The 13789-nt window shown below is 37.8% G+C and overlaps 2 protein-coding genes across 6 annotated transcripts in view; one reads left to right on the plus strand and one right to left on the minus strand.

Moving 5' to 3' along the window:
• Positions 1-5844, minus strand: part of TBCK (TBC1 domain containing kinase) — a 247690-nt gene extending 241846 nt beyond the window's left edge. For 3 of the 4 annotated variants that reach the window (XR_009503344.1, XR_009503343.1, XM_059923375.1), the window contains exon 1: positions 5551-5844. The gene's annotated coding sequence lies outside the window, so the exon portion shown is untranslated. Of the gene's footprint in view, positions 1-5546 lie in introns of all 4 variants that reach the window. The other variant, XM_059923376.1, reaches the window with a different exon arrangement.
• A 240-nt stretch (positions 5845-6084) lies between these two features.
• AIMP1 (aminoacyl tRNA synthetase complex interacting multifunctional protein 1) overlaps positions 6085-13789 on the plus strand; it is a 34132-nt gene continuing 26427 nt past the window's right edge. The window contains exons 1-2 of one of the 2 annotated variants that reach the window (XM_059923378.1): positions 6133-6178; positions 13014-13066. Coding sequence is in view for 1 of the 2 variants with exons in the window: in XM_059923377.1 (XP_059779360.1) it covers positions 6177-6178 (2 nt within the window). In the remaining variant the exon portion in view is untranslated. Of the gene's footprint in view, positions 6179-13013; positions 13067-13789 lie in introns of both variants that reach the window. The other variant, XM_059923377.1, reaches the window with a different exon arrangement.

The raw sequence follows: 13789 nt of genomic DNA on the forward strand, positions 1-13789 counted from the left end.
GTTAAGATCTGGCTGTCTACCAAGCCATCCTAAAACAGGGTATTCCAGTCAACAAGCCTATCCACATACAAAATGCTCCCAGACAGTCTTCCTTAACTCTTAAATGACGAACTGTCCAGGAATCATCAGATAGTTGAGGAAAGACTATAGCATAAAAGGCAAAAAATAAAATAAACCAAAAGAAAAAAAATCTGCCCTGGATGCAACCAAAATAATTTATGAAAAAAACCCCAAACCAAAACTAACTCTAATATATTTAGAAAGTTTTGAGAAAATTTTGAGAAGATATTACACCAATTATATAAAAAAGGAGGTATGGAAAAACATATTTCATAAAAGAATGAAAATTAATTGCCAACATATATGAGAAGATAAACAACCTCATTAATATTCAAGAAATTGTTCATTAAAATCACATGAGAATTTATACCTGTGAGACAGTAAAAATTAAGAAATCTGTTAATACACAATGTTAGATTATGGAGAAACAGAGTGTAAATTGGTACAATGACCTTGGAAGACAGTTTGACACTATTTTGTTCCTGCAGAAACTCCTACACACATACACAAGCAGAAACATACAAGAAAGATCAGGGTGGTATTGTTTCTATTAGCTCTAAACTGGAAACAACTTAAATGTCCACACACAGGTGAATGGCTAAATAAACTGTGGTACATTCATCTGATGGAAGAACACACAGGATGGAAAACAAGCGAACTATAGCAACATTTAATAATATAGATGAATCCTAGAAATATAATGTTGAGCAGGAAAAAAAGTCACACAAAACTTATGCCAATATTCATAAAATTAAAAAACCACAAAAGCTAAATAATAAATAATTCAGGAACACTTACATATGAGGTAAGAATATATTTAAAAATTAAAGGAATTAAAAAAAAAAAAAACCTGAGGTTAAGGTTACCACTGTATGAAAAACAGTCATAAGATTAGGGAATAACCCATAAGAAGCTTCAAAAATTTTGAATAATATTCTTATTCTTAATTGGTGGGTTAAGGGTGTTCATATTATTATTATGCTCCATAATTCCCATATTCTATATCTCTATTTATATATATATGTGCTATATACAATATATTTCATAAAAATTGAAAAAAAATTTTAAATTTTAAAATGAAAAACATTTTTAAATACAATGAATTGATTTTCAACAAAGGCCAATGAATTCAATAGGAAAAGGATAGTCTTTTTAACGAATGGTGCTAAAACAAGACACTCACATGGGAAGAAATTAACCTCAACTCCTACTGCTACATCCACAAAAATATGACATGGATTATAGACCTAAACGTAAAAGCTAAAACTGTAAGTCTTCTCCAAAAAAAAAAAAAAAACACAGAATATTTTTGCAACCTTAGGATAGGCAAAGATTTCTCAAGCAGGATAAAAAAAAGTCATAAAAGATTAACTTTATAAAGTGGGCTTCATCAAAATTAAAAACATTGCACATCAAAAGTCACATTTGAGAAAATAAAAATCCAAGCCAAAGTTAAGAAAAATATTATTTATATCTATATATGACATTTTTATCAAACAGATGTATATGTATCATATGTATGTTTGTATGTATGATAATAGACTTAGAATATATAAAGAATGCCTACAACTCAATAATAAAAAGAAAAACAAAAATAGGTAAAAGTCTGAAACATGTATTTTTCACAAAGGAGGAATACAAATAGACAATAAGCACATGAAAAAGTTCTCAATATAATTAATCAGCAGGGAAGTGCAAATTAAAAGCACAACAACATACCATTTCACACCTACCAGAATGGCTAAAATTGGAATGACTGGTAATACCAAGTGTTGAGAAAAATGTGGAACTGGAGCTGATACTCTGCTGTTGATGGTAGTGTTAAAATGACACGAGAACTTTGAAAAACTGTTTGGAAAACTGTCCTCAAGTTAAAAATATCCCTTATGATTCAGAAATTCCACTCCTACTTGGTACTTACCCAAGAAAACTTAAAATATTTGTCCATAAAAATACTTGTACATGAATGTTCACAGAAGTTTTACTCATAACAGCCCCAAACTGGAAGCAATGTAAACATCATACAAGTGAATTGATAAACAAGTTGTAGCATATTCATCCAATGAAATGCTTTCAAAAGCAACAAAAAAGGAACAACCATGCCAAAATATGGATGTATCTCAAAAATATTATGTTGATGAAAGCAGTAGACACATAAGAGTTCATATCCTATGGCTCCATTTAAATGTAGTTCTAGAACTACAGTTCTAAACTATAGTGATAAAAAAGAGAATTGTAGTGCCTTGGCTGGGTCGGGGGGGGGGGGCGGTTGGGGACAGGACTGGAGAGGGAAACATAGGAACTTTCTGGAGTAGCCCAAATGTTTCACATCTTGATTAGGGTCGTGTTTGTCATGTTTGTTCACGTGTATCAAAACTCATCAAACTGATCACTTAAAATCAGTGTACTCTAATATATGTAAATTTCATCTCATTTAAAAAAAGAAAAATGAAACAAAATTAAGAGAATATGAGAAAATAATAATTTTAAAACTTAGTGCTTGGAACTTAAATATATGATTACCAAACTACATAGAAGTGTTGGAAAATAAAGTTGAGACAATTACTCAGAACATGAAGCAAATGGGCAAATAGATTAAAAAAGCATAACAGAAAAGATAACACACATAGTGAATCAACCCAAGAATTCAACAACCACCTTATAGGCATTTCAAAAAAGGGAACAGGGAAAAAAAAGGAGAATAAATTACAAAAGATGGGAGGAAATTCCCCACAATTGAAGGGAAATATGTACCTTCAAATTAAAAAGGCTTCTAATTTCAAGGAGAATAAATGAAAAAACACCCAAATGGAGACATTTATCCTAGCTCCATTGAATGAGTTAACTGCAAGGAGAATAAACTCAGACCAAGACATGCCATGACAAATTTTCAAAGCATCAAGCATAACTAAAAATTTTAATCATTTCAGAGAGAAAACAAATAGTTCAGGCATCAACAAATCAAGATCAGACACTCATTCTCATGAGCAACAACAGAAGTTAGAAGATGGTGAAGCCTTGAAAAGTTGGAAGAAACATAATTTTGTTTCTTTATGCAGCCAAACTATCATTCCTAATAGCAAAATAATCATTTACAACTATGCAAACATTAAAAAATAAAATCACCATCCACATACCTTCATGAATAAGTCTCTTTAGGATGTATTCTAACAAAACAGAGGAGAAAACCAAATAATAAAAGATGAGGAGTTAAGAAACAATGTATCTTACTCAAGAATTCAATGAATATAATCCAGTATAGAAGCTGCACCAAAGGACTAGAAAGTAATCTGTTCCAATTAAACAGAAGGTAATTGGGCTCCAAGGGGAATGTCTTCAAGCAGGGTAAGGGAGGTTCTCATACAAAGAATGAGAGGATGTGGTGAATAAAGCACATGCATCTTTTCCCTCAAAGAAAGTGCAAAGTACTCTGTGAAAGTGAGGAGAGCCAAAAGCTACATAAGAAGTATATAATCCAAAAAATTAAGCACATTTAACTATGGCATAATTTTTGTTATTGGAGAGGAAGAAAGAGTAATCAGTTGGACGTTAATATTACAAATCTTCTTGTTAGTGTGGTACAAAGGTCATGAAATTAAAACATTGGGAAGGAAATGTATAATAGCATACTTCTTGGCTCAGCACTGAAGATTATTTACAAAGCCATAATATTGTAACATTTTACTAGTTTTTAAACACATAAAGCAAAAAACAATTGCAGTTAAGAAATATACTGTAACTATTAATAACTTTGACAATGTACAAGTAAAGGTCCACCTAAGGGAAGGTGGGAATGGATGTGGTTTCTGTGGCAGTAAAGGAAGGTAGAGTCTCTACTTCCCTCATTTTACCAAATAAGGAGCCAAATATATGTATTTTCGAAAGTTCACATGAAAAAAATTAAGTTTAAATATATTATTTAGAATTGTAAAATTAACCAATATGAAAACTAAAAATTGTGATAACGATTCAAAAATTTGTAGAAGAGGGCTTCCCTGGTGGCGCAGTGGTTAAGAATCCACCTGCCAATGCAGGGGACACGGGTTGGAGCCCTCGTTCGGGAAGATGCCACATGCTGTGGAGCAACTAAGCCTGTGTGCCACAACGACTGAGCCTGCGCTCTAGAGCCTGCGTGCCACAACTACTGAGCCCACGCGCCTAGAGCCCATGTTCCCCAACAAGAGAAGCCACGGCAATGAGAAGCCCGCACACAGCAACGAAGACCCAATGCAGCCAAAAAACAAAAAAAACCCCGCAACACTGTAAATCAACTGTATTTCAATAAAAATTATTAAAAAACAAAAAACAAATTGTAGTAGAGAGGTTGTGGATGGTGTGGCCTATCTTAAGAAGTCAATTAAAAAAAAAAAGAATTTGCAGTTTAACTTGTTCAACATACAGACCTAAAATTAGAAAAGGTTAAAAATGATGATCTCTGAAGGAACAGAACTGAGGGTAGCAAGGAAGAGCCTGAGCTGTTGCATTTTATTAGGCAGTCCTTTTATACTATGGTATTTGATCTTCCATTAGATACCTCTGTCACTTAGACAACTAAAAATCAAATAACCAAATAAAGAAAATGCAAATAATTCAAAACGATAAAACAGTAGTTGGCATTAAACATTTCATGTGTTCTGCTTCAACTACCTCTTAGATGTGTGCACATAAAAAGGCTCACACATAACAAATACACACACATAGATTTTTTTCCGCTTGGTGAGTGGAAGAAAGCCAGTGGAAAAGACAGCTGAGGTGAGAGATTAGTTGAGGAAAAAAAACAACATAAGGAGTTGGGTTTGAAAATTCATTCATTCAACAAATATCCTGAAGCTCCTATTTTAAGTCAGGTGTTTTTCCAGCTTCGGGGCCACCAGTGAACAAGACACAATATCCGCCCTCAAAGAACTTTAAGTGAAAATGCATCACAAAGGGAAAAAGGTAAAAAATAGGGCAAAAGATGCATACTTCATTACGAATAAAACAGTTTACACATTTCTTCAATGGGTTTCATTTATTTTATATACTTTCCCGCAAAAAGTTGTCTTTCTGTCCCAAATAAAAACAGGGACAAGAGGCCTTGAAAAGCAACCACTAGCACTTCTAAAGAAACTTCCACTCGTTCACATTCTTCCACTGCACAAGGGAATGCCACATCTCGACAACTGACTAAACCTTTGAAAACAAGAAACAAACCAAAGCAAGAGTTCTTATCTATGTTGAGCAACGGGAGAGCCGATTCCAAATTCTCTGAAACAGTCAGGTAGTAGATCCTTTCGAACAGCCGCCTGCAGTCCTCAAAGGACTCAGGTGTGTAGGGGGAAGGCGGGCTGTAGGTAGGGATGGAGACGGTACTCAGCAGCCAGCAGCTGCACCGGTGGTCTCTATCACTCACGGCGGAAATGCGGGGCCGCTCGCTGCACCTGACCTTCCTCTACCTCCCACCAGCCCCGACCACTACGACACAGAAAACTGGGAAACCCAAATACCTGCCTCTGGGTCTGGGGACGCAGGCGGACACAAAGACAAGGGGATGGAGCTCCTACACAGGGCCCCAGAGCTGTCGCTGGAGCTGGTGTTGTCGCTATTGCTTAGTGCACCAGACCCTGCATTTCAGATGCTTCTACAAAAGAGGCTGCTCCTGGAGCGCCGGGAGCTCAGAGATTGCCCTTTGCCCGCCAGCTTAAGTCAGCCGGAGTTGCCAGCTCCGCATCCGGCCAAAACAGCGAACCCCACGCTCTCCGCTGACAACTCCCAGCTCTCCACCCCCCACCCTCAGCTCGGCCTTTTTCCTCTGACCTCACAGCCTCCGCGACGGAACTCTAAAGAAAGACCCCGAAGTCCGGCGTCTTGCCCCTCGCCCAACCTGGCGACAAAATATAGAGACCGAGGAAGAGGTGCAGAATGGTTGGCGTTATTGGCTGAGGGACTGGACGACGGGGAGTGTGGTGTGGCTGCGCACGGGAAGGGGGCCATTGACTTTGGAGAAGAATCTGTGGACCGCTCAGGCGTTTAGCGAGGACACCTCATTGGGTCCTTTCTCGCTGCCTTCGTGAGCGGGAGGCTGTCCTTACCGGCTCCGGGCCGAGACGGCCGAGGTTCCGCTTGTTCACCGATACATGTGAGTGTCGTCCGCAGAGGGTCCCGGGGTACGGGGATTGCGAACATAAGAGTCCCCTGTCCCTTAGTGGCCTTCGGATGATAGGACCTGGGCTGCGGGGAAGTCGGCCCACAGCAGCGCCAATCTTGGCATGAGGAAGCAGGGAAGAGCTTGGGACCTTTTGAAGGAGCCAAGTTTGAGAAATGGGATGCGGGGCCGAGGGGAAGGATGTTACTGGAAAAGATATATGTACAAACATGTTTATTTTTGCGTGTGTGAGAGAAAGAACCGAGAGGCGGTGACAGGAATTCGTTTATGCCGCAAGTAGTTATTCAGCGCCCACCATGTTCCAAACACCGTTTTAGGCATCGGTAAAAAGCAATGAACAAAACAGACAAAAATTCCTGGCTCCCTGTAGTTCACATTTTATTGAACATACATACTAAACAAAGTTAAGAAAAACACACCGTATCTTAGGTCGTAATGAGTGCTCAAAACAAAAGTAGTAAAGCCGGGAAGGAGGATATAGGTTGAAATTTTAGTGTGGCCAGGGAAGGTCTCACTGAAAAGATCACTCTTCAGTAAAGAGCGAACAGAAGCAAGAGAGTTAATCGTTAGGCTGTTTTGGGGAGGTGCAGTCAGGCAGACGGACCAGACATTGCAAAAGCCATCAGGCAGGAACTCTCCTGAACAGCAAGGAAGCCTGTAGGTCAGAGTTGAGTGAAGGAACTAAAGCTGGAGAAAGGATCAGAGATCAGGAACAGGTCATGAAGGATCTTGAGGGCATCTAAGCCACTGGAGGGTTTTGAGCGGTGGAGTACTGACTTCCTTTTTAAAAGGATCTCTCTGGCTGCTCTCAAGAATAGACTGGAGGGAATAGGGTGGAAGAAACACCAGTTAGGAGGCTTTTACATAAATCCAGGGGAGATATGATAGTGGCTTGACTAGGGGTGGTAAGACATGACCATTCAGATTCTTACTGTTCTTAATTTAGGTATGCAAGAATTTTAATGGATGGTGAGTTAATTTTCTTTAATTAGGTTTTGGAAACACTTTAAAAATGACTTGTAGTGTGAGGTTAGGAGTAACAAACACGAGTTAAAATCATGGCTTTACCGTTTAATATTTGAAAGGATTTAGACAAGTCACATCATTTCTCTGAGTTTATCTGTAACCTTATTGTCTCACAAGGTTGTAAAGATTAAATGAGAATGTATGTAATGTGCCAGGCCCATTAAAATGGTGGCTACTGTTATTAACTGTGTTCTTGGTTAAGAAATGGAAGAGAGATAATGGTGAGTACATTTGTGAGTGGAAAGGTTTGGTTAAATCCTATTGGGGAAAATCTGAGCCAGCTAAAAGATGACCTTGTTTGGTAAGTGGGCCATGGGAGACCTAGACATAGCCCTTTTAAAATTTTATGCATATGTCACTGGACAGAAAGGTTTTCTGTGTTAATGGCCATAGTATCTGAAACACATGGACTGTCTTCTCTTAGCCATACCCTCATAGCCATCCCTTAAGCCCTCCAGGATCCCCAGTGTCCTCATTAGTAAACGGGAAGAAGGCTCTCCGGTGAGTAGAGAAAAACAATCAAAAATAAATACAAATTTCCAGTTATAAAATGAATAAGTCATGGGGATATAATGTACAGCATGGTGACTATAGTTAATAATACTGTTTTGCAAATTAGAAAATAGCTAGGAGACTGGATCTTGATGGTTCTCATCACAAGAAAAAATTTGTAACTACGTATGGTAAAGGATGTTAACTGGACTATTGTAGCGTTCATCTTGCAACCCAATCAAAAAATGGGCAGAAGATCTAAATAGACATTTCTCCAAAGAAGACATACAGATGGCCAAGAGACACATGAAAAGATGCTCAACGTCGCTAATTATTAGAGAAATGCAAATCAAAACTACAACGAGGTATCACCTCACAATAGTCTGAATGGCCATCATCAAAAAATCTACAAATAATAAATGCTGGAGAGGGTGTGGAGGAAAGGGTACCCTCTTGCACTGTTGGTGGGAATATAAATTGGTACAGCCACTATGGAGAACAGTATGGAGGTTCCTTAAAAAACTAAAAATAGAGCTACAGTATGATCCTGCAGTTCTACTTCTGGGAATATATGTGGAGAAAACTATAATTAAAAAAGGTACATGCACCCCAGTGTTCACTGAAGCATTATTTACAATAGGCAAGACATGGAAGCAACTTAAATATCCATCAAGAGATGAATGGATAAAGAAAATGTGGTGTATATATATACATACACACACACACACACACACACACACACACACTGGAATATTACTCAGCTATAAAAAGAATGAAATAATGCCATTTGCAGCAACATGGATGGATCTAGAGATTATCATATGAAATGAAGTCAGACAGAGAAAGACAAGTATCATATGATATCACTTATATGTGGAATCTAAAAATGAACTTATTACAAAACAGAAACAGACTCAGACATAGAAAACAAACTTATGGTTACCAAAGGGGAAAAGTGGGGGGGGGGGGTAAATTACGAATTTGGGAGTAACTTATACACACTACTATATATAAAACAGATAAATAACAAGGGCCTACTGTATAGCATGGGGAACGATACTCAATATTTTGTAACAACCTGTATGGGAAAAGAATCTGGAAAAGAATGTATGTATATCTGAATTACTTTGCTGCACACCTGAAACTAACACATTGTAAATTAACTATACTTCAATAATAAAAAAAAGAAAGTCACACAGCTAATGAGGGGCAGAGCTGGCATTTGAGTTCATTCCCTGATCCTTTTGCTGGCATTTGAGTTCATTCCCTGATTCCTTTTGCTTAGAAGAAAAACAAAAAGAATAAAATGAACTTTCACAAAAAGCATAGTTTTAGATCTATGTTTTGACAAAGGTTACTAGAAGACCCCTGGAATTATTGCTGGTTGCCACTGCTATATATTTTGAGTGTCTCTGGAATGTATCGTTCTCAAAATATTTAATTTTTTTATTTACCTGTTTAAAAATTCTGACTTTTGACATGTTTTAAATCCTAGCAGGAGTTTTAACCTAGAGCTGCATTGTGTAGAACTGTAATAAAGGTGTTCTTAGAGTGGGGTAACTTGGCAATTAGATTACAAAACAAATGGAGGAAAGAAGTTTGGAAGGTAAGAATAGGGATGATGGTAGAAGAGAGAAAAAGTGATTAAAATTACTGTAGTTCACTAGTTCTGATAGGCACATTTTTCTCATATTTATAGCTCTGAAATAGTGGGGTATTCAATGTTTTAAACTCATTATAGACTAAATAGCAGCTGTGACATGGTTGTCACTGCCCAACTTACGCAAACTTGGTTATAACTGATAATATTGTCATTAGTTCAGTTGAGTTGTGCGTACTGTTGGTACATAGTTGAGTTTAATCTCTTAAGTATCCTTTAAAAGATCATTTAGCACTTAAATAAAAAGTTATTGTATTTGCAGAAATACATGGAAGAAATAAATTAGGAGTTTGGGATTAACATATCTACACTACTATAAATAAAATATGTAAATAAGGACCTACTATATAGCACAGGGAAATATACTCAGTGTCTTGTAATAACCTGTAATGTAAAGACTCTGAAAAAGGAAATATATATATATATATATATATATATATACACACACACACACATAGATGTAAAACTGTCACTTTGCTGTATACTTGAAACTAACACAACATTGTAAATTAACTATACTTCAGTTTTCAAAAAAGAGATTCATGGAAACACAAGAGTGATATAAGATAAAAATAGGGCTAAATTCAAAACAGGTATTTCAGTACATAATACAGGATGTGACTAAGTGTAAGAGAGCATTAGGTCAGTTAAATCAGCCATGGTTTTTTTCCTTAATGGTACCCAAAATAATGCAGCATCTTATGATTGGAGTCATTTTACAATTGATGGTATCTTATATATGATGAAATACAATACTTAGAGTGTCTAAGGAGAATATAAATTTTTACCTAATTGCAATTCTGAAACAGTGAAATCAGATATTTTGAGAAATAGAGAATCACTTCCAAATTTTTGTGGAGTTCTCTATAGTATAAAGTAAAAATGAAAGTCTGCACTTAAAACTTCCATTTCAAAGCAATAGTTTATGTTTGGTTCCTAACGTTGAGAGCCCAGGGTAGGGAATTTGTTAATTTTTAAAAAGTACTGGCAATTTCAAAATCAGAGTGGGGAAGACTACTGTAGAGACTGCTGAGGTAAAGGGAAGTCATTTAGAAATGATAGGAATCTCTGAAGTAATCTTTTATGTGTGTGTTTTAATGATTCAGATGTAGTCTAAATTCATGTATTTGCTAAAACCAGCTTCACCTGATTTTATGATTAGTGGCATTTTACAGTAGCTTTTTAGGTTTGATGAAATATGGTGATTATGTTGAGAAGAACAGAATTAATGTGAAAGGGCAGAATAATTTAGATAATACTTTTCAAAAGCTTTTTATCATAAAAAGTGTTTATTTTTTTAAATTTAGTGTAGGAAAAAGAAAAAAAAGTATTGACTCTTACTATCCAAATACAGTTAACATACTCAGTGTACTGTTTTTCTCTCTGTCAATGTTTTAGATTTGTAATTACTGTGCGTGCAATTAAGTATTATATCTATTTTAATAGCATAATCTTTTTTTTTTAATTTTGGCACAGACTAAGCCAGCATTCCCAAACTGTTTTAGAAAATACTAGTTCAAATAAATGTTAATTAGGTGTTCCTTGCTTAGTATTCCATGGCTAAATACTTTGGGAAATGCTTCGTAAGTATGTCCTTTACAGAAATTATAGCTTGGGCATTAAAAGAAGTAACTCCAGACTCAGACAGACCTAAGTTTCAATCCTCATTTACTAACTAGCCACATGACATGAGGCAAATTAATTTTAAGTCACATTTTCCTCTCTCTATAATGGAGATAATTACTGTATTTGTAGATGATCTGTGTAAAGCATTTAACCAGCCCACAATAAATGCTCTTCAAATGTTACCTATCATTATTAACTTTATCATCTGTGAGAAACCCTTTACGTATTGGCATATTAAAAGCTCAGAGGAGACTAAGGAAACTTCTGAAGTTTTGAAATCCAGCAGGTACTCAATGTAAAATTGAAAATCACTGGAGCAGTTGGCACAGAGTAGTGAAATGAGCGCTGGGTTGAATGGCAAAACATTTGTCTGAGCTTTAAGCAATGATGTTGTTAAGCTAACAGTGTTGCCCTAAACATAACCCTTTTAAAAAATTTTCTCCAGTTTTCTGTGTCTGTCCCATTTGCCTAAAGTGTAGTGAGTACAAGGAACATGTTTAATCTTGCTTCCTACTATAAATCTGGCACATGCTCAAAATCAGGGACCATAAGTAAAATTTGGGTCATGAATGTGTTATTTATAGGGACCTGGCAGGTAACATTAATGGCAAACAGGGAATGGCGGGTGAAGTCTGTTTTGCCTTGCTTAAAGGCATTCACATTCAGTTGTTTCAAATACTGTTCTGTTTGGTGACCATTTATAATCCCTAGAAGAGACTAGAGATCAGGATCAAACCCTTGAGAACATCAGCATTAAAGGGATAAGAAAAAGGAGATGCTAAGGAAGTAGGTGAAATCAGGTGAAAGTATCCTCATTTTATAAATTAAGAAAATGAAGCATAGAGAAGTTAAGTGCCTTTACCAAGTTTGTCACACAGCCGGTAGTATGTGATTCAACCAAGATTTGTTGGCTGTAAATGCTTTTTTTAAAAAAACTATGCTCTCCTACCTGTGGTAGCAATCATTATCTGCATACTACTAGAAAACATTGACATAAACTTATGCATCCTACTTGTATTTCTGAAAAGTTTAAATGACAGTTAATCAACAAGTACTAGGAAACCTGTTTGCAGAGCTTCTAATTCTAAAATCAATAAATAGTTCTTAATATTTGAGAAAAGTTTTGTCAACACATAGACCTGATTAGAAATTAATCCAGAGGCAGAGTCAAGATGGCCATGTAGGAAGACACGGAGTTAGCATCTCCCCACAACTAGGGTGCCTGTCGGCCGCTGGTGGGGAACTCTGACGCCCAAGAAGATGGGAGGAATCCCAAAGTGAACTGGTAGGATGTAAGGGGACTGAGAGGGGAGGAGAACTGGAGGCCAGACAGAATCGGCACCCCTGAGGCCGGAGAGATCAGGAGAGGCAGGTGGGAGGGGCCCTCCAGGAGGAGTGGAGGGCGATTGCCCCATCCACTCGGACACGGGGAGCCTGCTGAGCTCCCAGGCCAATCCCCTGCCCTCCCCATCCAGGCCACGTGGGTCCTTGGGGGCATAGGAGGGAGGCCAGGGAGATCAGGAGAGGCAGGTGGGAGGGGCCCTCCCAGACTGGAGGAGCAGGAAAGGAGAGGAGGGCATTTTCCCTGCTCACTCGAGCCCAGGAAGCCTGCTGGGCTCCCAGGTGAGGTCCCCTGCTCTCTTGAGACCAGGAATGGGGGGCACCCTGGGCCCCTTCTGTTCCTTGAGCCTAAGCCCCACCCCCACAGCCCCCAGAGCCTTTTCCAGCCCTGTGCGTCCTGAGCATTGGCCCCACCTACCACCCAAACCTCACCCTTGCATAGGCCTCACCATCCACAGCCAAGGCCTTTGCCCCCTGTATTTATTTTTTTTCTTTTCCCTCTTTTTTACTATTGTGATACCGATATACCTTCCAGTTGTTGATTCACCTATATTTTTATTTTTATATTCTTCCTAACGTATCTGTTAGTTTCCTAGTCTAATTTTATTTTTTACTTTGTTATTGTTGTGTTTTTTGTTTGTTTGTTTTTTTCTGCCACCCCAGGCGGCTTGCAAGATCTTGGTTCATGAGCCCGGGGTTGGGCTGAAGCTCCTGAGGTGGGAGCTCTGAGTCTGAACCACTGGACTAACAGAGAACCTCAGACCACAGGGAATATTGGTTGGAGTGAGGTCTCACAGAATTCCTCATCTCAGCACCAAGACCCAGCTCTGCCCAATAGCCTAAAAACCCCACTATTAGAAGTCTCAGGCCAAACAACCAGTAAGACAGGAACACAATCCCACTTATTAAACAACAACAAAAAAGATGAGATGACAAAAAATATCTCACAGATGAAGGAGCAAGGTAAAAACCTACAGAAGACCAAATAAATGAAGAGGAAACAGGCAATCTACCTGAAAAAGAATTCAGAGTAATGATAGCAAAGAAGATCCAGAATCTTGGAAATAGAATGGCGGCACGGATTGAGAAAACAAAAGAAATGTTTAGCAAAGATCTAGAAGAACTAAGGAGCAAACAGAGAGAATGAACACAATAACTGAAATGAAAAATACACTAGAAGGAATCAATATCAGAATAACTGAGGCAGAATAACGAATAAGTGAGCTGGAAGACAAAATGGTGGAAATAACTGCTGAGGAGCAGAATAAACAAAAAAGAATGAAAAGAAGATAATCTCAGAGACCTCTGGGACAACAGTAAACACACCACATTCAAATTACAGGGGTTCCAGCAGAAGAGAAAAAGAAAGGGTCTGAGAAAATATTTGAAGAGATTATAGTTGAAAACTTCCCTAACATGGGAAAGGAAATAGTCACCCA

Source organism: Balaenoptera ricei, chromosome 5, assembly GCF_028023285.1.
Source record: "Balaenoptera ricei isolate mBalRic1 chromosome 5, mBalRic1.hap2, whole genome shotgun sequence".
NCBI classification, from domain to species: domain Eukaryota; kingdom Metazoa; phylum Chordata; class Mammalia; order Artiodactyla; family Balaenopteridae; genus Balaenoptera; species Balaenoptera ricei.